At 49.4% G+C, this 21,549-nt stretch overlaps 7 protein-coding genes and 2 non-coding genes across 9 annotated transcripts; 3 read left to right on the top strand and 6 right to left on the bottom strand.

Annotated features, from left to right (window-relative positions):
- Positions 1 to 195: 195 nt before the first annotated feature.
- BO87DRAFT_343434 (LysM peptidoglycan-binding domain-containing protein) lies at positions 196 to 1,935 on the top strand. Its single transcript, XM_025620783.1, has 2 exons — positions 196 to 1,121; positions 1,180 to 1,935. Exons 1-2 carry the CDS (start codon positions 608 to 610, stop codon positions 1,728 to 1,730), a joined length of 1,065 nt encoding a protein of 354 aa, XP_025475563.1. The 5' UTR covers positions 196 to 607; the 3' UTR covers positions 1,731 to 1,935.
- Positions 1,936 to 3,245: 1,310 nt separating this feature from the next.
- Positions 3,246 to 4,526, bottom strand: BO87DRAFT_318353 (uncharacterized protein; the record flags this gene model as incomplete). The annotated part of the gene is made up of 1 exon (XM_025619800.1): positions 3,246 to 4,526. One exon carries the CDS (start codon positions 4,524 to 4,526, stop codon positions 3,246 to 3,248), a length of 1,281 nt encoding a protein of 426 aa, XP_025475562.1.
- Positions 4,527 to 5,383: 857 nt separating this feature from the next.
- BO87DRAFT_400755 (uncharacterized protein) lies at positions 5,384 to 8,300 on the bottom strand (the record flags this gene model as incomplete). Its single annotated transcript, XM_025625551.1, has 7 exons — positions 5,384 to 6,136; positions 6,200 to 6,491; positions 6,542 to 6,608; positions 6,780 to 6,875; positions 6,959 to 7,317; positions 7,348 to 7,414; positions 7,445 to 8,300. 7 exons carry the CDS (start codon positions 8,298 to 8,300, stop codon positions 5,384 to 5,386), a joined length of 2,490 nt encoding a protein of 829 aa, XP_025475561.1.
- A 927-nt stretch (positions 8,301 to 9,227) lies between these two features.
- Positions 9,228 to 11,987, top strand: BO87DRAFT_169241 (uncharacterized protein). Its single transcript, XM_025618326.1, has 5 exons — positions 9,228 to 9,428; positions 9,479 to 9,775; positions 9,872 to 10,693; positions 10,741 to 11,485; positions 11,535 to 11,987. Exons 1-5 carry the CDS (start codon positions 9,319 to 9,321, stop codon positions 11,664 to 11,666), a joined length of 2,106 nt encoding a protein of 701 aa, XP_025475560.1. The 5' UTR covers positions 9,228 to 9,318; the 3' UTR covers positions 11,667 to 11,987.
- Positions 11,988 to 13,026: 1,039 nt separating this feature from the next.
- BO87DRAFT_t235 lies at positions 13,027 to 13,098 on the bottom strand. Its single transcript has one exon. It is a non-coding gene; the product is annotated as a tRNA-Thr (tRNA).
- Positions 13,099 to 13,222: 124 nt separating this feature from the next.
- BO87DRAFT_t234 lies at positions 13,223 to 13,301 on the bottom strand. Its single transcript has one exon. It is a non-coding gene; the product is annotated as a tRNA-Thr (tRNA).
- A 377-nt stretch (positions 13,302 to 13,678) lies between these two features.
- Positions 13,679 to 14,157, bottom strand: BO87DRAFT_446512 (Dabb family protein; the record flags this gene model as incomplete). The annotated part of the gene is made up of 3 exons (XM_025628225.1): positions 14,087 to 14,157; positions 13,903 to 14,013; positions 13,679 to 13,837 (listed from the first exon to the last, which is right to left on the bottom strand). The coding sequence occupies exons 1-3, from the start codon at positions 14,150 to 14,152 to the stop codon at positions 13,679 to 13,681; spliced, it is 336 nt and encodes a 111-aa protein (XP_025475559.1). The 5' UTR covers positions 14,153 to 14,157.
- An 850-nt stretch (positions 14,158 to 15,007) lies between these two features.
- Positions 15,008 to 16,128, top strand: BO87DRAFT_380084 (zinc-binding alcohol dehydrogenase family protein). Its single transcript, XM_025624218.1, has one exon. The coding sequence runs from the start codon at positions 15,051 to 15,053 to the stop codon at positions 16,098 to 16,100; it is 1,050 nt and encodes a 349-aa protein (XP_025475558.1). The 5' UTR covers positions 15,008 to 15,050; the 3' UTR covers positions 16,101 to 16,128.
- A 449-nt stretch (positions 16,129 to 16,577) lies between these two features.
- BO87DRAFT_318242 (FAD-binding oxidoreductase) lies at positions 16,578 to 18,619 on the bottom strand (the record flags this gene model as incomplete). The annotated part of the gene is made up of 7 exons (XM_025619795.1): positions 16,578 to 16,626; positions 16,678 to 16,751; positions 16,805 to 16,834; positions 16,887 to 17,068; positions 17,124 to 17,353; positions 17,401 to 18,227; positions 18,281 to 18,619. 7 exons carry the CDS (start codon positions 18,617 to 18,619, stop codon positions 16,578 to 16,580), a joined length of 1,731 nt encoding a protein of 576 aa, XP_025475557.1.
- Positions 18,620 to 21,549: the final 2,930 nt, after the last annotated feature.

The following is a 21,549-nucleotide window of genomic DNA, read 5'->3' as shown; positions in this document are numbered from 1 at the left end:
AGCTAGCCAGCGGTAGCGCCTAAGCTAAGCCTTGCCAGGCTTTTGCGAAGCTTTACTATGGCGGTTAATCACCGCCGTAGGTTACCCGACCCTCCCCAAAATTGCGGGAGACGCTTCTGCTTGGTATGATTGGGGGAGTCATCCGACAAACCCGACTACCTGCTGACTTCGCATTAGTTCTATGTGGTGGCTATCCACCTCACTCAGCTCGATTTTAGGGGATCATACGGACTCCGTCCACGCTCCCGACGATGTCTCAGTACGGAATAATCCGGACTTCCGCTTCCAATGCTTCGAATTCGAAGACGTTTATTACCTTCTATGCGAAGCATAGCGTGGAAGAGTTGCTAGACAGTGCCAGCATTGCCATAACTGGGCTGTTGCGCGACAGGATAAGCCGATGTGATACCGCTAGACCAAAAAACGGATACATTGCGTCTTTCCGATCAGCCCACGGAGAAACATGTTCCAACATATTATAATGGGCTTGACAGTCTCGTCTTTCCCATTCTATTTGGAAAGGGCCTCATTCTCCCAGATAGCAGCTTTCGTATAACTCTGTTTACTTCTTAGGTGGCTACTAATTATTCTCAGATCATTATCAGCCATGATGGTGCCAACATCACTAAAGGCAGGTCTCTTTGTACTCCCCCAGCTACACCTGGCATGGGCGATGGTCTTGGCCCCTCGTCAGCAGATCAGTTGTAGCTATGAGTACGCTGCCAGTTCTGGGGATACTTGTCAGTCTGTTGCGGCCGACTGGGGCCTGACTGTGCAGGCTTTGGAGTCCCTCAACCCAAAGATTACTTGCCCGGACCTCGTGGCAGGCCAAAGTTATTGTGTACTCGGAACTGTTTCATCGAGTGGGCCAACTGTGAGCTCCTCATCTCTGGCCACTTCCACTTCCACTTCTACCATTTCCATCGTTCCCATACCATCAACAACTTCCTCTTCCTCTTCTTCTTCTTCTTCGGCCCCATATCAACCCCAACAAACGGGCACTGCTGCCGACTGTGACCAATTCTACCTCGTTGAGACCGGTGACTCGTGCGGAAAGATTGAAGCCCAGTTCGGCATCAGCGCAAGTGAGTTCCTTGACTGGAATCCATCTGTCAACTCGGGTAGGCTCTACATCTCTTTCATGATTATTATCCATAGCTGACGAGACCAAATTCGCAGATTGTACCAATATCCTGGCGGGCTACTACTACTGCGTAGATGTCCCCGGTGCTACGACCGGTCCAGTTACCACTACTACCATCCCAGTGACCACAACTACTCCCGGCGATGGCATCACCACACCCACACCCATCCAGACTGGCATGACAGACAAATGCAACAAGTTCGACCTCGTTCAATCTGGTGATACCTGCGAAGCCATCGCCGCCAAATATGAAATTCCCCTCGCCACATTCTACAGCTGGAACCCGGCTGTCAGCTCGTCCTGCTCCGATCTAGACTTGGGATACTATGTCTGTGTTGACACCATTGACTACACAGTGCCCACCACGACAACCTCGGCAGGTAATGGCATCACCACTCCCACGCCCTATGAGCCGGGCATGGTAAGTGACTGCACTACCTTCTACTTTGTCCGTTCGGGTGATACGTGCGGGAGTATCGCTAGTACTCTAGGCATTACAGTCGGAGACATCGAGAAGTGGAACCCTAAGGTCGGATCTGGATGCAAGGGTTTATGGTTGAACGACTACATTTGCGTCGGCGTATGAAGACAAAGTATCCCGACGAGAGTGATTGTAACGCGTGGGAGCAGCTGTGATGGAAGGCGGGCAAAGTTAGAAACTTGAAATATGGCGGAATATGTACTAGTAGTGTGTGGACTTTCAGAGTAGCTGAGTAAAGTGGGACTAGCTAGACAGAAGGGCTTCGGGAGTAGTAGGAAAGGTGTATCGCCATCTGGCTGCAATATAGGACGTTTCAAGCTTTCTTTGATTTGCCGTGGGGGCATAACCATTGACCCTGTTTCCAAGCAAGAAGCAGGTTGTTGTCCCGCCTGAATGTGTTCGGATATTAGGGTGCGTATAGGTAGCATCAACTTGCCCAATCTCTCATTGGCCTATAAATGCTCTCTTAATTGTATTATCACCAGCGTAATTTCACTTGCATCTCTTCCAACTTGGAGTATGGCATGGTCTGGGTCGAGGTCAGCTTGGAGCCAAAGAGACCGCATTAGCTTCGCGTTAGCCCTTTTCTTGGGGCTGATTACTACGTGCGTGATTTTTGTGACTGGATGAAGGACTAATGAGGAGGAATCAGTGGTGGGATGCCTGAACCCCTGCATCACAGGGACCTGAATGGAGAAAGTCGCTAGCCCATAACCCAGAAATGCCTAAGTTTCTTTTTGCCGTTATCCGGGAATTACTCTAGAGATGATACTCTGTTGGGGGAAGCTCATGGAGCGTTGCATCTGGGACAGGCCGAAAGTACCGATAACGCCGTGTCTATTCCCATTATCGCCTGTTGGGGGTGGCAGCACACACACCCATGGCTCCCACAATGACTGTTGAGAACTATGTGACATCAATTGCAGATTTACTTACATTTTACAAAATGTCTCAGTGTACATGCATATATATTATACACATTGCGATTTAAAAAAAATTAAAAAAGCAAAAACATACAACAGAAGGGATTCGCTGGTGGTCACCCACCCAACTACTAACCTCCCGGCGTGTGGCTTAAGTACGGCTGAGCGGACGGGAAGCCCTGTTTTCCACACCCTGTGGTCGTATGTGCTTGTTTTATCTTCTAAACTACTCTTATAGTACGATTTAGAATATATTCGTTCGTTGATTGGTTGAAAGCATCCATTCTTCGTGAGGTAGGGTGTTCGGGCATCTATAGAACAGCTACCGGGATCATCCATATCTTCTATTCCTCCTCACACAGAGAAGGTGAAAACACCACAAGAGATGGGACGTCGCACCTCCTCCCTTGGACTGATACAAAAGGCTTACTAACTAAAGGCTGAAGAGCTCTATGTTAGCTGTACGAGCTTTATTTTTTTATTTTTTTTTTTTTTTAAACTGGAATCCTTAGTCTGCTCAGAACTCGAGCTTATATATGCAGCAGACCAGATATAACTAGGCCAAAGACAAGTTTCACATCAAACATTTCATGAGGCACCATCGCTAAAGTATGACACGACGCGTGTAGTTTATAATTATCATGAATAAGCTTGGTCGACAGTATAACGCGGACAAACACCCGAACTAGATCGAACATCAATTGCGACGAAACCTAAACCAAACCTTCTGCAATTGAGCAGTAAATGTAATACCAGCGGCCGTACATGCTTGTCTCAATGAATCCAATGGCTTGTTCTCTACATCTTCAACCTTGAGTATGAGTTCTTCAAGCCGAGGAAACAAGTCCCGCCGCTGCACCACATTCAGCAGCTCAGACAGAAGACTACCAAAGTCCTCATCGACAACGTGCCTAATCTTCAGACGCTGGATCGAGGCAGGAAGTATTCTGAGGAGTCGCGTGTGGCGCCTCACCGTCCTTACCCGCGAGGCCAATGGGAGCAGATGGGCATGTCGGACGTCAAGATCCTGGAGGTAGGTGAACACCTGCAAAGAGCCTAATGGTCCATCCTCATCGATCAGATCACCTGCCAGGCCTGTCAAAGTCTGCGTCGCACCAAGATGAAGCGTCTTCAGTGTCGATCGGGAGCGAAGGAGGTGCTGACGGAATTGCGGAGCACGAAATCGATATTCTTCCGAGGGTTCATCATCCCGTTGCAAGGCTAGCTTGATTGACAGGTGTTCCAGCTGCGTACACGCATCTAGCCAGTCAAACAAGCCGTGAGTCCAATAGGCTTCCTTAACAGTTATCTTACGGACAGGGCGAGTGGAGCGGGTCGTCACGACTGGAGTGTTCTCTGAAGAGTCCGACTCGCCGATTGCACGACACTCGATGGTTTCAACAGCCGGAAAGAAGAAGAAGGGATCAATAAAGTTGGAATCAGCCCACGTGCCTCCCCACTGAGGATTCATGATAATTTTCTTGAGGCAGGGAAATGGAGGATCTTCATGGAAAGGCCGCTGACGTCGCGCGGCTTTGCGCAAGATATCGATCACAAGGCCATAGGTACTTTCGTGCCCAAACTCGAGCGTTTCCAGGTGATGCAGGCGCACAAGTAGTAGTCCGAACCAAGCCTCTTCATTCGGCATCAATAGGTGTTCTTTCCATTTGGCTCGCGATTTTGCTTCCTTGGGTTCGAAAATGGTGTCTAGTGCATAGTCGACGAATTTGAGGACACCCTCTTTATCAAATCCTTCCACTTCTTGGTCTTCCTCCTCGGTATAACACCAACAAACTTCGAAGGAACGCACGTGGTGGGCGAGTTCAGGGTTAAACCAGACTTTCATTATTGCAGAGATTGTCTCGCTGGAGAATGAGTCGAACGATAGCTGGGAAGTGATCAACGGTTCAAGCGCGTTGGAGAACCCAGGCTGCAGCAGCCGCATGACTTCCAATTCCATCGGCGGATAGTTAGCCATGACGTTGAATATCAGCTGTTCTCGTGACATCTCCATGATCGAGAAAATGACTTATGGTGATGGGTGAATTGACTCTAAGATGATGATCAGGATTTGGACGTGGCGTAGTACTACCTTTATAGTAAGTCGATATCCCTCTAGTATAGATGACCATGTACATTTTTGCGGCCAGGCAGCTATGGCCTGAAGCCTAATCCCCACCCACCCCCTTGCTTGAAAATACATGCTTGCCCCGATTCCAAGGAAGGTATCGGTAAACATATCTTGACAACGACCAGACTATAAGACCAAAAATGAATCTGTATCATAGTAGACAGTAGTATTACTTTCTAATACCATGTAGTAACGAGCCTCAAGCAAAATATACTATTTTATGACTACTGATCCAGCGCCATCTGGGTATTCATGCTTTGACAAGCACACGACACCGCCAAAGCACGCAGTATTCAGGATAAAACATGCAAAGAATGGAGCCGACCGATACCATCTTCCGCAGGCAGCACTTCATTCGAGGGTGCCTAGTCTCATAACGCTCTCTATATCTTGCATACGCCCAAGGCCGGATTGCGGCTGATACCAGATGCAACAGCTGTGTGTCTCAGAATAGGCATGGTAGCGCTTGCGGCAACTTAGCCATCACCAAATCACAAAATAACAGAACGCTACGAGACTATGTTCTACGAAAGAGCTTGTCTTAGCTTCTTCCTCCTTTCGGAGGAATACTGGACCCCAGCACCACGGTAAGGTGCAAGCTCATCGCTGGGGGGACTCCGCACGAGGCGGAGTCAAGAAGAGTTAGCCCAAATCACAGGAGCATAGATATTGGGCCGTACTTAGCGCCAATGTGTGCATCACTCTCAGCCCGGAAGACCCCCCGCCCTCCTCTTCGACCTATCAACGTTAGCCCGCGCTTGGCGGACCACCTTCCGTGCCTCCTCGAGTGCCCTCCGGCCCGATGTCCGGTCTTTGCCAAAGACGTATTCGAGATCCCTGTATATCTCTTGATATATACAGGCATCCTCCACGTTTCCAAAGGCCACGGTGGGGAATGGCAAGGCGGCAGGCTTTCCATCGGTACGTTCCTCGGAGTCCGGCGATCCAATGGCACGCCTTTTCCGAGGAGCGTAAGGGAGCGGATCCGACACGCTATGCTTCGTCCGCGTTTGACCGGGAACAGGACGAAAGGTGACCGGGATCCGCTCGTTGATTGTCTGGAAAGTCGCGTCAAGGCGATCATCGAATACTCTCTTCTCGAACGCAAGGCGCTTTGCGTTGTCGGGCTGGTGTCTGCGGTCGGGCTCGGGCAAGACCGTGTCAGAGACAGCGCCGTCTCTGAAATGTGGGTAGTCTTGGGTACTTCCATAGAAGGCCAGAATCCGTTGCCAGGCACTATAGTTGCGGAACTGTTCACTTGGCAGGACCTCGCGGAGTCGGGATTTGGCCCTCTCGATTTCTCTCCTCAACGGGGCAGAGTTCGATATCTCCCCTATCCTAGCGTGACAAGTGAGGTTCCGCTTGCTATAGACCAGAATTGCCAGTTTCGCCATCTCAAGGTCGATATCCAGGCCCTGATCGAGAGATGCGTCACGTATCTCATCGATCAGGCGGATCTATCTTTTCTGTCCGCTGGAAGAATCTTTCGATTCTTGTGTAAGCTTGTCACGGAGCTGGACGACTGACTTGTGGATGGGAAACCGCAGCGCTCGGGACGCCCTCAACAGGAAGTTCCAAACCCGAGCCGCGTAGTCACCATACTCGAGGAGGAATAACAGCCGCTTCCATCGCTCGACTGGGTCCACAGCAATGTCGTTGGGTTCCTCAACGAGGAGCCAAGTCAACCACTCTGGACCCCACCAAGGATTGAAGCTTGACGGAAGGTGGCCACCAAGCGCGCCGTTATCAGAGGAGGGGGGCAACATACCCTGGGCCGCTCCGGTGAGCGAGCCCTCGTCGGCCGACATCTGCCTAGTAGAACATCAGATGGAAACCTATCCATGGGTAATAGTCAAACTCACGGTGATGCCGGCATATCGGTGGAGAGGAGATTAAAACGAAGTATAAGTTTGGCGTCAATTTGTGAATCTATGGAAAGAGTTCAGACGAAACTTGGGGGGAGAAAGAAAAAAAGGAGGAAAAGCAGAACAGAATCATTTCTGGGGTATAGACTGATACCAATGTACACCATTATAGAAACTACGATAAAGCGATTGGATCCTGCCATTTAAGAAAGGTCATCATGCTTTTCTCCGCGACTATCTTGGCTGTAGTTTGGTTGTACACCATAGTCGAGATCAATGCTAGCTTGTCTGCAGCTTCCCTCAAAGCTACAATCGAGACCATCCCATTGGTCTACATGTATACATGGCCTAAAGAATAATTTGTCAACAGGGCTTAGATTATGAGTAGTTTCTCATTTCATTATAATTGTTAACAAATATCAGAATCCGTAAAATCAGCAGCAAAAACTTTGTCAATATCCCAATACTTTCCATAGTAAGGACCATCCATCAGCTCGCAGTCTTGGTCACACCCAGTCCGATATCCTATCCGTCGGCAATCGGTACACCAGTCCTTTTCAAAGCTGGGGTAACGCCATGCAGGAGAACCATTCCAATTTCGCTCCAAATAGTTCTCAATATTGGTTTCGTACTCCCGATCTGCCCTTTCGGAATCCCAGATGTCATTCCTTTCGGGATTGTCCATGATCATTTGGGTCTGAGTATCGATACTGTCCTGACCATGGGGATCGAGACCTTCAGGGAACCATGAAAGCCATTCTTCCCATGAATCCCTGTCTAATATGGCGCAAGAAATTTCGTACATGTTATAGAACGCGCACATACGGAGGCTATGACTGCTCAGACCGGGATCGTGAAGGTTTACTGAGCCTGGGTACTGTCGAATATCTAACAAGCTACTTTCGAGCCTGGATGACGAGTCGACGGTTATTGCCAGAGGCCAGTGGGCGACTCGATCAAGGCGAAGCATTGCTGCGGTATTACCACGCATAGTGTCCAGGCGTGTTTCTAGGAAAAAGTCGGTATCTCGAATCAGGCCGTCAATATTATCAAAGTCTCGGACAATATCCCGGTACTGCCGGTCCTGGCTGAGAGGACCATCGTTATAGTTCCGGTAACCATTGTTCAGGATGAAGTCCCGACCGTAGTTTATGAGACCCCAGTCAGTGACACGGTCCATGCGCCGAGTATCTGGAAGCACCCGGAAGGAACCAACACTGATTAAGCGACAGAAGGGCAGGAAAACAATGTGATGATCAGGACGACATTTGTTTGGATAAGGGATGCTCTCCACCACGTGACCTTCCTCTTGCCAGTCGCGACCTTGATGCTCTCGCAATCGAATAACTATGGAAGCAACAGCACGGTTCTGAAGAATATACACCAAGTATTGAACCTTTTGCCAGAGCAGAGCTATTTGGCCAGGGTTGCGTGGGTCGGGTGCGTAGATATGAATCACCAGATTCACCTTGTGGTATGGTATCCATGAGAATCGAGCCTGGGCAATCCAGGAATGGTTGGGTATGGTCCATCGCAATCGCAATCGTTTGCAGCGAACCTCGATCCAGGGGTCGTTGAACACCGGAGTTAGATGTATGTTGAGTGTGTCATAGAGGCGTTTGGTTATTTCTCCGTGGATTGCTCGTGAGCAGCGAAGAATCGTCAGGGGTGTCTTCTTTGCAAAAAGTTTCTCGTAGATCTCCAGTCGGATTTCGTAGGGCAGCTTGCCCAGCTGTCCCAACGGAGATCTCTCCATTGCGAAGGTATGAGTATGAAGTGTTCGGTAGCTGATCTGGTTGTCTGCTTCGGTGAAGAGTACGGTGAACACGTCGTAAATTGCTTTGTGGGTCAATAGGTTGGCTAGCTTGGTGTAGTTGATGGGTGTGTGTGATGGGAAAGAACAGAGACGGGAATGGAGAGGTGAGAACTGGTAGTAAATCAAGCGATCATTGAGTCATCCCGATCACTACTTAGTTATATACCACTCATCATGCGGTAACTATTTCGGCATGCTATTTCATTTTTGCCATGGAGAATATACTGCCGATTATTATCTTTATGAAATCCTGTATGAGAGTACTCTTTTGCATATCGTAGTTCCCCTCGACCTATGCGATACAAAACTATAGGGATTAATTGGATTGAGCAGGGGTCTGATACTGGATGGTCTCTAGAGTTCTGAATGTACTTTCTACTTCGCTCTATTCCAACACAAGATTCGGCAGATATTTGCAAACTATCTGTGCGTTGCTGTTGATCAGTAGGTGCATGTCAAGGGACGGCAAGCAAGCCCAACGGGGGCATGATCTAGTCTGGCGCACAATTTATCTTGTATGGCTACTAAGTAGTTAAAAGCACTTGTTTATACAAACTCAGTGTTCATTCGAGGTCAAGCGATCGGGAGATTAGGCTGCGTTTCAGCCTTGCAGCGGTCCTCATATAAACTCGTGCCTTTTTTTCCTTCCAACATCGTCAGAATGGGGAATCTGTCAATCAGCGGTCACTACATATCCTAAATTGAGATATGCTCAAGAAAATTATCTGTCAGTTATATCTCCCTATAAGCCATTATTTCTTCCTGGTTCCACATGACAGCACAGCAGTTTCCCTAACTGTGCCCTAAACTCGTCATGCGTAAGCGCTAAGCCCCCTTGAACACAGCCACCTCCGGCTCATTCGCATTTTGTCGCATCCTGCTTATAATACACCATCCTTCCTGTGACTGCATCCCATCAACTCATACGAGCTCGAGTTATTTGTCTTGGTTGTTCACGATGAGCTTCGGCTTTGGTGTCGGTGATTTCCTCGCTACTTTGCAACTCGCCGATGACTTGAAGAAGCGGTTCGCCCAGGCACCGAGTGGCTTCAAGGCTATCTCTGGAGAGTAAGAAGCCGCACTCTATCTTCTCAGGCAGTGCTCACCATCATCAATAGTGTAAAAAGCCTATGGGCGCTTCTTCATGATCTCAATGATATTCCTAACGAAGGCCTCAGTGCGACCCAGAAAACAGAACTGGATATAATCGTCCAGAGAGGCCGCGAAGTCCTGTTGGAGATCGAACACAAGTTGAGCAAATACAATGTGCTTGCTTTTGCAAGTTCGGACTGGAAGACAAAGGCTGTCCGAGCATGGAGTCGAGTTAGATGGGACCCTGCAGAGGTGGACAGCATGCGGAGCCGCATCACTTACTGTCTCTCGCTGTGGAATTTGGTAATGGGCAAAATCAATCAGTATGAGCAATATCCCCTCTTGGTTCCCTTACTGCTGCGATTTAACATTACCTCCGTTTTACTTTGGGGAGATCTTCGCTGATGATGATCCGGCAGAGATCTCACCTTGGAGATCGGAGCAGACATTCAGTCCATGAAAGGCCACCACGATTTGCAGCAGCGCAATGAAACGCTTGCATGGATATGTCCTGTTGACGCCTCGGAGCGACATCACAAAATCATTAGCTCTCGGCACGAGGGAACGGGTAAATGGTTCCTGGAAAGTGAAGAGTTCCGTTCTTGGATCTCTGATGAGAAGAGCAAGGCACTTCTATGCACCGGGGCTCCTGGTGCAGGCAAGACGGTGCTTTCTTCGATCGCAGTCGACCACCTTCAGCGGGAATTTTCCCTAAATAGCAGTGTCGCAGTTGCTTATCATTATTTCCACTATCAGGAGCGGATTGAGTATTCTGAGCTTCTTTCAAGCCTCCTGAGACAGTTACTTCAGGGAAATCAAAGCTTGTATGAGAATATCACAACAAGACGCTACCTCCTCCCGCCCAGGTCCACCCGTCTGGCCCAAGAAGATATCGAAAAGATATTCAGTGTGGCAGTGTCTGAATGCAGTGAGGTGCTGCTAGTCGTTGATGCACTGGATGTGTGTAACGACGTATACGTGAGGCGTCAATTCCTCGCTTGGGCTACGAAACTTCTTGACATCGGCGGTCGCACGAAGGTCAAGCTCCTTGTGACTGCCCGACCGGGCGATTATTTCAGTCATCTGTTGTCTCGAGGTGTTATCTTGGACATTCAAGCCAGCGAAGGCGACATGGAAAGTTTTCTCGACGGAAATCTTGACTATCTTCCGCGTTTCCTTCGAAGGAAGCCCGAGCTTTGGGCTTATGTTAGAAGGCAGATTCTCGAATCGGCTGATGGAATGTGAGTGACACGGTTCCGAGATATCGGAATGTTACTGACTCGTCTAGATTCTTGCTTGTCCGTCTCTATTACAACTTGATCCTGGATGAGAAGAATGAGAAAAGAGTCCGAGCACTGGGTGGTCAGTTCCAGTCAGGGTCAGGGGCCTATGACCATGCGTATAACGAGACAATGAAGAGGATTAACCTGCAAAGCTTCTTCTCTCAGGACCTTGCCAAAAGAGTACTCGGGTGGCTCACGTTCTCTGCACGACCACTTAGCGCTCTAGAGCTACAACATGCTATTGCGGTTGAAATTGGTGAGCCCGAATTTGACGCAATGAATGTCACAGATATTGAGGAAATCGCTTTTGTCTGCTGCGGATTGGTCACGGTGGACGAAAACAACAACACGGCGAAGCTCGTGCATCTTACTGCCCAGGAGTACTTGGAGCGGATGCGGGAGGCTTGGTTTCCCACCGTCCATGAATACCTCACAAACACCTGCCTCACATACGTGTCCTTCGACGCCTTTGAGCAGCAAGCCTTATTAGAAAGTGGCCGTCAAGAGCATCGGCAAGAGTACCCGCTTTATCAGTATTCTGCTCATGAGCTAGGGACGCATCTCCACCAAAGCTTGGGCAGCAATACGCTTCTTGCTTCATTTATCAAAAATGATGCCAAAGTTACACGGTGTATGCGAGAGATGTTCGGCCTGTCGGAGACTCCTTACAGTTTTTCTGGGATCCATCTCGCGTCAGTCTTCGGCCTAGATCAGTGCATGGAAGAACTTGTCGGGGTCGACAGCAACTCAGTAAATACTCAGGACTACCTTGGTCATACACCTCTCACCTGGGCAGCAGGATTTGGTAATAAGTCAATTGTTGAGTTTCTACTTGATCGTGGAGCTATTGTCGATTCTGCTACATCCGAGAACTTCACACCTCTTTTCTACGCCGCAGCATATGGTTACAATGAAGTGGCCAGTCTGCTGATTGACCGAGGTGCGAATGTTCATTATGAGAATGCTAACAAGGAAACTCCTATATTCTTTGCAGCAAAGAGCGGCGCTGGAATTCAACGGGGTCCTATATCGACTATCAGCATGGGCGATCATGCACACGTCATGAAAGTTCTACGAGATGCAGGAGCCAACATCAATCAAGAGAACAAGCAGTGGGAAACCCCCTTGTTCACAGCGGCGGCAAATGGTAACCTGCGTGCTGTTGAATTGTTACTCGATTGGGGCGCCAGAATACACAGCACCGATAGATGGAAACACCTTTCAGCAGACCCATTGACAGCTGCGGCACAAAAGGGTTATGTCGAAATAACCAGGCTTCTTATTGCAAAAGGTGCAGGCTCCCCCAGGTTGATGAGGGACACAGACGTCTCCGCATCTTTCTGGGGACTATCTTGTTTGACAAAGGCTGACTTGAAGAGAGATAACTATGCGATCGAGGCAATTCTCAAAGAATCCAATAGCCCCAGCTTCCTAGACGAGTTCCACCGTCTGCCATTACACTGGGCAGCATCGCGAGGCGACATTACCCTTGTGCAGCGCATCTTGGAGACCGGATGCGACCCCAACCCCAAAGACATTTTCGGCCGAACACCCCTTTTCGCAGCCATTTGCATGGGCCAGGTCAAGGTGGTCAAAATTCTGCTTGACCACCCCAGCATTGAAACTCATATCGAAGACAGATTGGGATTTTCTCCGCTACAGGAGTCATATCGAAGACAAGTATCCCTTAGCGCTATCAAATACAACACTTTCTACATGCCAGGCATAACCGATGCAAAGCCCTGGAGGGAGATTACCGACCTTCTCAAAGCCAAGATTGGTCAACGTGGGGAGGATCTAGTCCATATAAACACCCTCCCTTTTGCCCGCTATATGCTACCGCAGGCGCCATTTTACGAGCATTGCGATGTTTGTTTGGATACAGAGACCTTGAGGAAGAGTGCACAATGCAGGAACTGTCCGATGATCGCGGGAAAAGATGGGTCGTCGAAAAATACTGCAATTTACTGTCGGAGCTGCATTCAGAGTGCACTTTGCTGTCCACTTTGTAGCCGACCGTTTGATGGGACGGGTACATAGCAACAGGGGGTATACACGGGTTTTTTGTATTGACATAGCAATTTTATCTACTGGAACTCAATGGACATGTGTTGTTCGCAGGAAGGGCTTATTGCTGTTTGTTAATCAAGGAAGTAAAATATATAAAAAATATATATATATAAAAATACGAGGTCAATTCCTTCCCTCAGTGTGACGGTCACAACAAAGTAGGCGACAGAATAAAAGAAGATAGAGGGAGGTGGGGAAAGCCAAAAAAGAAAAATATCCGATGCCCCCATGCAGGATTGAACTACAGACCTCTTGATTACAAGTCAAGCGCTCTACCACTGAGCTATAAGGGCGGATATGTATTTGCCACCGCCTTACTTCCTCCCTTAGCGTGGCTGCATCTACCCGTTGAAGGCCAAAAAAAAAGAGGGAAGCTAGCTAGCTTGCTGGCTACCCGAGAAAATGAAAAAAGAAATGTGCCCCCACGCGGGATTGAACCGCGGACCTCTTCATGACATGATACGAGTGAAGCGCTCTACCACTGAGCTACAAGGGCTTATTATTAATCTGCCGCTGGAGTTTGGATTATGAAGGACGCTGCATCAATATGTTGTCTTGCCCCCCCCTTGATGGTCATAGTGGTCAAGAATTCGGTGTCTTTCGCCTTGAACATGGTTGTAGAACATCTTGTTGTGCTTAAATATGTCTAGAGTTAGGCCTGATATCTTAGTAGTACTCTGATCATCGTCCGTAGAATGATTTTCCTCGTATTTTGTTTGGGTCCATACGGACCGAATGTACCGCATTAGGTTTATATATATTCTTACTTGTATACGACCCGCTGATTCTAACACTATTACTTGCAATTTCTCTAATAAAAACATCTTATACGACCAAAATCTCGGTGTTCTACCCAGAAGCCCAATAGAACACCTAAATAAGCTTCCCATCAACAAAGTCCACAACCTGAACCTTAGCCAGATGATGCTTGACATTCTGCACGAGCGCGATATGCGCCGGGTCTTTGTTCACGAAGTAGTCGCGGTCCGCGGTATTTTCGAAGACGGAGACAAATGCATGGCTGATGCCATTCTACTCATCGAAAGTCAGGGATTGCGTTTACAACTCAGCGGTTCGAAGAATGTGGCAACACTCACATGAAGACCCTCGATGGAAATATCAGCGCCAGCCTTCATGGAAACGATGTACGGCTTGCCAGTGTCCGGGTGGATGCACGACTCGCGTAGGCCTCTGACTTGACTTGCAACCTACAAGATGATCGAGTTAGATGTCTAGAATTTTGGGGTATGAAGTGCAGTAAGACGTGTAGGAACAACGTACATCCCCCCTAACCTCGGAAGTAACGTCGGGGTTGAATTGGAGTAGGACAATGTGAGTGACCTGCATTTTGCTCAACTGCGAGATTGTCTATGATGGTACAAGAGAAGACAAGCTCACACTATAGTAGTGCTATCTATTTATTACCGAAAACTGAAACCATCTTTAACCCTCCCATAGCACACGCCCCTGAGAGAACCAGGATGTCCATTAATCAGCAAGGTACAGATTTACGCAAAGAATTCACTCAAGGTGAATATATCAGCAGAATGGAAATTTCTGGACCCTATGATTCTGCGATCACCCTACAATATAGTGCTTACTGCTAGTGTCCTGGGGAGGATCTCCGGGATTGAATATCTGCGCGGAGCGGGATCTAAACCACTTTCGGAAAGTAGCTTAAAACTCAATGTTACGCCGTTAGACTAGTTGCGTCCATTGGCCCTGAGAGATGAGTCTCTTTCTTCGATGTCAGCACTCAATTGCATACCAGAGTTGACCATGCAGAGATTTGTCTCAGTACCTCGCTCGACAACACTTTGGTTAGATACCAGTCAACCTGTATGGAATGCATATACTGTACACTGCACCGCTCAAACCAGTTCCTTCCCCAAGAGCACCAGCGAATCACTCATACCCGCAATACTCAGTAGCAATAGAGTTCGCCAATTCCGGATCCGGGCTGCTGGCAACAACCTAATGAATTGGCTCACACCCAACCAGACCCAACGGCGTCCCTCTCGGGACCTGTGGGCCCAAGTGGAGAAAGATGATCTCACAAGTTGCATTTGTCATCGACAAACAAAAGGGTGAAGAGGGGTGTTGCATCCCATTCTACCGCCTTCTTGGTGCTTCTTGCTCATGATACCAGAGACACATATATAGGATACCTCCTCCCCTCACTCTTCACCACCAACACCCTCCTATCCACTCAACCAAACCAAACATATTACCAAAACATCCCACCATGCCTCAAAAAGCTATCGCCGTCACCGCCCCTAAGAAGGGCGACCTGGTCACCGACCGTCCCATCCCCAAGCTCCGCGACGACTACATCCTCATCAAGACCGTCAGCGTGGCCCTGAACCCCACGGACTGGAAGCACATCGAGTATCTCGCGCCCACCGGCGTCCTCGTCGGCTGTGACTACGCCGGTATCGTGGAGGAAGTCGGCCCTGCCGTCAAGAAGCCCTTCAAGAAGGGTGACCGGGTGTGCGGGTTCGTCCACGGCGCCAACGCCGTGCAGCCCGAAGACGGCACTTTCGCCGAATACATCGTCGCCAAGGGCGACATCCAGATGCATATCCCGGATAACCTGAGCTTCCAGGAGGCGGCCACTCTCGGTGTTGGTATCACGACCGTCGGTCAGGCTCTGTACCAGAGTCTGAAGCTGGAGCTGCCCACCGAGCCCGCTAAGGGCGGCAACGCAGGCCCGATTCTCATCTACGGTGGCTCGACGGCGACAGGAGCACTGGCGATCCAGTTCGCCAAGTTGTCCGGGTACAAGGTGCTGACTACGTGCTCGCCAAGGAACTTCGACCTGGTGAAGAGTCTGGGTGCCGATGAGGTGTTTGATTACAATGCGCCGAATGCGGCGGCGGAGATCCGGAAGGCTACGGATAACAAGTTGAAGTTGGTGTTGGATACCATTTCGTTGGAGGCGAGTGCCAAGTTCTGTGATGAGGCCATTTCCACCGAGGGTGGTGAGTACAGTGCGCTTTTGGCGGTGGGGATTGAGCGGAAGAATGTCAATGATCGGTGGACTCTGGCGTATACTGCTGTGGGTGAGGAGTTCATGTTTGGTGACACGCCGTTCCCGGCCAAGCCCGAGGATAAGGAATTTGCTGCCAAGTTCTGGGATATTGCGCAGAAGTTCTTGGCTGAGGGCAAGATTCAGGTGCATCGGCCTAGTGTGCGTGGGGAGGGTTTGAAGGGTGTGTTGGAGGGGTTGCAGCTGCTTAAGGCTGATAAGGTCAGTGGTGAGAAGCTGGTGTACAATGTTGCAGAAACTCCTTAGATAGTGAGAAGTACACTATGTATGTGAGGTGTTAATGAAATGGATTAATGATTTCAAAGCACTCTGCGTCTCTTCCCTTGCCTGCCGGTTTAGGACTAGATTCCGCTTCGAGGACATCATCTGTAGTCACTGTTTGTAATCCTCGCTGCCTTGGCGCGGTGGGACGGGAAATAGCTTAGCGGACACTAAACTACATGCGGAAATCCCTGCGCGAGGCAACCTGTGGTTGGCCTGATTTTCCTGAGAAAAGACATCTAAACTACTTCTGCGTATCATTGAAGTTGCTACGTATCTCGATGACCTTGGGGATCACATGCAGTAACCGTTGCCCCAATCTGCTTAGCAAACAGATGTGGATCGATCCACATGGGTATTTTAGATTTACACTGTCACCAGGACTGGTGAACTGCAGCATCAAGATCATACCATCATATTTTAGTGTGTACACCGAGCCCAAATATTGCGGATAGTGTGATCCTATCCCTCATAGTGCTCGTCAAAGACCTTTCCGGGATTCATCAGCCAGCTAAAAAGGATTAGTAAGCATTTAAGGAGACAGACAACAGGATGTCCTTACTGAGGATCAACGCTCCGTTTCAGTCCTCTCATTAATTGCATCGTCGGTGTTCCGAGTTCCTCCTCAAGATATGCCTGGTGTATGTTAGCGTTGAGGATATGACACCACGGGATGAGGGATTGCTGACCTTCTTTCCTAATCCGATGCCATGTTCGCCCTGTTTCAGTCAGACTTGTGTTAAAACGTCATGTAGGAACAATAACTCTTACAGAAACTGTTCCCTCCATCTCAAGTGCCCGCTTCATCATCCTCGAAACACACGCCTTGACACCCTGGTATTGCTCTGGACTCTGGGGGTTGTACATCACCGCTTGGTGGAAGTTGCCGTCTCCGACGTGGCCTAGAACGGTGGAGAACAGGCCTAGATTGCTGGATTCGGCCTTTGAGAGCTCTGAAGATCATGTCAACACTAATTGAGCAACACAATTGCTCTGAAGTTAACTTACCAACAATCTCAGCCAGCCGCGAGATCGGTACAGCCACATCCGTAGACCAGATTTCGGTTCCTTCGGGTCTCACAGCCAGCATGGCCCAGAGGGACTGCTTCCTCGCCGACCAGAGATTTTCGCCTTCCTCGCGGGACTTTGCGAACACCAGCTCTTTGCCTTTGTTGTTGGTAAGGATGGTTTTTGTGCGTTGGATGCTGTCGTCAATTGCCGTGCGGGATCCGGTGAACCTGGATTGTCAGCTGACTACTAAGATTAAAACGAATGTCAGTCTTACTTCAAAAAGAAGGTCGGCTCCTCCGACCAAAACCTCCCACCTGCGCCACCGTTCTGGTTGATGATCTTCATCTGCACGTCGTCCATGAATTCCAATGCCGCGAGAGGAACCCCGTCCCGAATCAACTTCGATGCTGCAGCCGTTGCGTCACCGACCGTGGGGAAGGTAGCAATCCCAACGCTGCTGTCTTCGGGAATGATAGCAAGCTTGAGCGTCGCCTCCGTGATGATTCCCAAAGTCCCTTCCGATCCAGTAAAAAGCGCGTTCAGGTTATAGCCGGCCGAAGACTTGCGCGGTCGCCGTTTCGTCTTGATCACTGTTCCGTCCGGAAGCACGACAGTGAGGTTGACCACCCAGTCCTTCATCGTCCCGTAGCGCATCGCATTCGTGCCACTGCAATTTGTCGCGACCATACCGCCCACATACGCAGTAGGACTAGGGTCCATGGGCAAAAACAGCCCAGTAGACTTGATCTCCTCGTTTAGATCCGTCCACCGTACACCTGCTTGAACCGTCACATTCATGTCCTGCTCGTACAGCTCAATGACCTTATTCATCCGCGACAGGTCAATGCAGACGCCCGAGTGAGGAGCTGCAAAGTTCCCTTCAACGCTTGATCCGGCGCCGAATGGCACCATGGGAACTTTGTATTTGGTGCATACTTTGGCGATTGCGGATACTTCCTCTGTTGTGGCTGGACTGAGAACCGCAATTGGTCGTGCGGTGGTGTTGGACGTGGACCATTCGGAGTATCCATGAACTTCAATGTCGTCGGCGTCAACACTTACATTGTCGGATCCGATGATTGTCTTGATTTCCTCGACGGCCTAAATCTCGCGATTAATAATAATGATAGTTAAGCTGCAAATGTGCTACATACCCGAAGCATCGTCGGGACATCCGCATATTTGGAAGGTCCGGATTGAGATGGACCAGATTGAACATCTCTAGCAACATCCTGCGTCTTGGAGGCTTCCCTTCCGCGCCAAGCCTCGGACGCAAAGAGCGTTACAGCCGCGGTAGCGACAATCGTCCCCAGGATGGGCAACGTGGCCGACTGCTGCCTCGGGGGGTGTTGCGGGTTAGTTGCATAGTTTGCTTGGTGCTGAAATCTCCCCCTAATCCTGAGTGAGGACGGCTGTTGGGATACACCGCAGGCGTTTAATGATGATCGCCGCCCGCAGGCACGAAGGTAATAGTTCGTTTGCCAACGGATCATGGCTTGGGGATGAGGTCTGATAAATGAGAGGTCAAATTTCGCCCGTTGAGGATCGACGAACACAATTTGGGATGGTACGTGGTTCGCCTTATTGGGCATCCGAGGTTTAATGAGATTATCGGGATCTTCAGGGTCGCAGGGACACCATGCAGGGTGATCACAACAGGCTTCTAGAAGCGAACGAATTCTTTGGTTATTGATCGACGGGTGTCATAGGGCTCTGGGCCTGTCGATGGTGAGTTGTTAAAGTGGCCAATGGTGCTCGCTACACCAAATCTGCCATGCCCCCAGAAAGATGCACTGATTGGGAATGAAGACTTGAAGCAGTCATCTCTGTTTGCGGCTGACGGTGAAGGGGGGATCGGCTGCAACATTTGCCTAATCGGGATGGGGCCGGAAAACGCGGGGAAATGAATACCAGTCACGTGATGGAGGAGGGACAAAACACATTCGCCAGCAGATGACAGTCGGGTCGCTTCTTGAATGATTAGAATGTAACGTTTAGTCTGATTAAATTTGGAACTGTGTATATGACACCAAATCACAGGGATTGCGCAACTTGAGTGTGTGTTGTGTCGGTGAAAGGAGGTTTCTTCAAAGACTGGATAGCGGTAAATTAAGTACCATTCAAAGCCTCAAAGATGCATTCTTATCCATGCCGAGGACTATGTACTTCATGAAGTCATTAAGGCCTAAAGGCATCGGGTGTGGTAAGCGCCTGGATAGTAAGTCATAGCCGCTAGCACCGTACAAGGGCATGCCGAACCAGGCCGCAATCGACTTTGAGCCGTCTGATCGTGACGCCGCCGAGTCATAGAAGACAAAACGATAAAAAGAGAAATCACTGGAGGACTGAATGTGATAGTATAAGATGAGTTAGTCTGAGAGTGCAGTCATATAGCGTCAGAGATAAGGTATGAGTTTGAGAGAAAGGAAGATGCTGAGATGAAGAGTCTTCAAGGCAGAGAACTTGCAATACCTAATCTGGCAGCAGAAATATTGACTGCTTGAGAAGCGGAATGTTGTATAGAGTACAGCAAATTGATCAGACAGGCGCCCTTCCAAGTCCACATCTGCTAGCGAACATGCCAGGTCATGCTGCATTTACTACAGTCGTCTAGCATGAAAGACTGTATCTTCGCAGTTACATATCTCCCAGTGTGGTAAGTTTTTCTCATCCCCCGGTAAACCAAGGTCAGAACTGGCTTGACCTACATACGGTCCTGATCGCACCATATCTCGTGCTTCCCAAAAGTGATGTGCTGCTACCGGATAACACCCAACCAAGCTACTTCGCTATCCTGAGGCAACTCGTCATAACCACCAACCCTTGCGGGATATCGCGTAATAACCAACAAGCCCAGCATAGTCTCTCATACCTAACGATATCACCCCCATAATGAGTCCCAAAGTCCCCATCTCGTAAATATTTAGGTAATCGGGGCCTCATTTCCGATACCAAAGTTATTGATCGCTGATCGATGCTTCGTCTTCCCCTACAAGGTGAAATAAACTCAGACAGGCTTTTTCCGCAAGATGCAGAATTTTCGCCGATCCAGCAGTCTAGACTGTTGGACCATGCTTCTCATTCGATTCTGTTCTTTCCCATTCCCACAGACAACAAATCGAGCCGTGAGCGATATCCAATTGAAGAGAGAATCCCGACCGCTAGGGACCCTTGGGCAGCAAGAAGCCGAATCATGCACGACAACGGGGAAAGGGCACATTTACTGCCGTAGTGGGTAGACTTACCAGGAATGGTAGACCGTGTACTCCATACCCCAGTCTCATAACCCGACCATGACCTATTCTTAGCAGATCTGTCACTCGCTATCCCGCCATTGATTCGAATAGATGATCTCGATACGCTGCTCACCACTCCGCGATCATGGCCATGGCAGATGCTCGATACGGAGACATTGATTCTATTTTCGACTCTCGCGATGGAGGCAGTGGATAAAATTTCCCGCGTTTTCCCCGTCTTCCCAGTGTTGTAACTGGGATATGAAACACTCAGACCCGGCAAAGTGTCGTCGTGGTTGGTGAGCAAGGTTGGTTTGTTTCGAGGGAAAGAAATCAGCCAGTAAAAAGTTCGAGGGTCAGCCGTAGGGGAAAAAGGTAAAGCCCCAGTCGAGTGTCGGCACCACCTTCCGACTACATCGGCGACTTCGAGAATTGTAAACTCTAAAGTGCTTCTTTCTTGCGTGCTAAGCTTCCATGTGGATAGTCTGGAGGGACTATTCCGTTAGACCCTCTTCTTTAGGGGTTCATTATTGGTCTCGGGAATTTTAGGCTGCTTCAGTGGTCGCGGGTTCGCTGCTCGGGGTCTGCATGGGTGGTGCCTGGCAACGGACACCATTTCCGATTGAGGTTTAGTCTTTGTAGGCTAGAGAGAGGGCGTAGAGAGCTCCCCAAAGTTGGGATGTCGAGGTCGAGCGAACGGTGGGGTTTCAGGGTGAGACGAGGCCAGAATAGGGTTTGGCTCGAAACAGCGGGTCCTCATTGGATGGGCTATTCTTAGCTCAGGGGAGATAGAAGAAAGGGGTGTGAACTTGTAGATAGTAGAATAGTAACTGCAATTGAGTATACACAGAAGATGAATCAGGTCGAAGCTGTAGGTGCGAGGTGAATTAAGTGAATGATTAAACTTGGAGAGTTGAGTTGGTGTTCCTGCCGATCAGAAAAGACATAGGAAGCCTAAACGGGATCAGTTCCGAGGATCATCCGCAACGCCCGGAAGAACCAGCCGATCCCCCCATCTTCGGGCAAACTCCAAACATGGGCTGCAGATCGCTAGCGCAGGGGTCACGATCGTGATACACCTCCACTGCTCTCCATCCCGTCTTGCATCAAGTCTTGCAGTCAAGGAATTCACGTTTATCCGGAGTTCACTATCAATGCTCAGGCATCAACAGTGACTCGTTTGGTGC

The sequence above is a fragment of the Aspergillus neoniger genome (genome assembly GCF_003184625.1).
Source record: "Aspergillus neoniger CBS 115656 unplaced genomic scaffold BO87scaffold_40, whole genome shotgun sequence".
NCBI classification, from domain to species: Eukaryota; Fungi; Ascomycota; class Eurotiomycetes; order Eurotiales; family Aspergillaceae; genus Aspergillus; species Aspergillus neoniger.
Note: the sequence above shows the minus strand (reverse complement) of the source record. Positions and strands in the feature narration are given on the sequence as shown.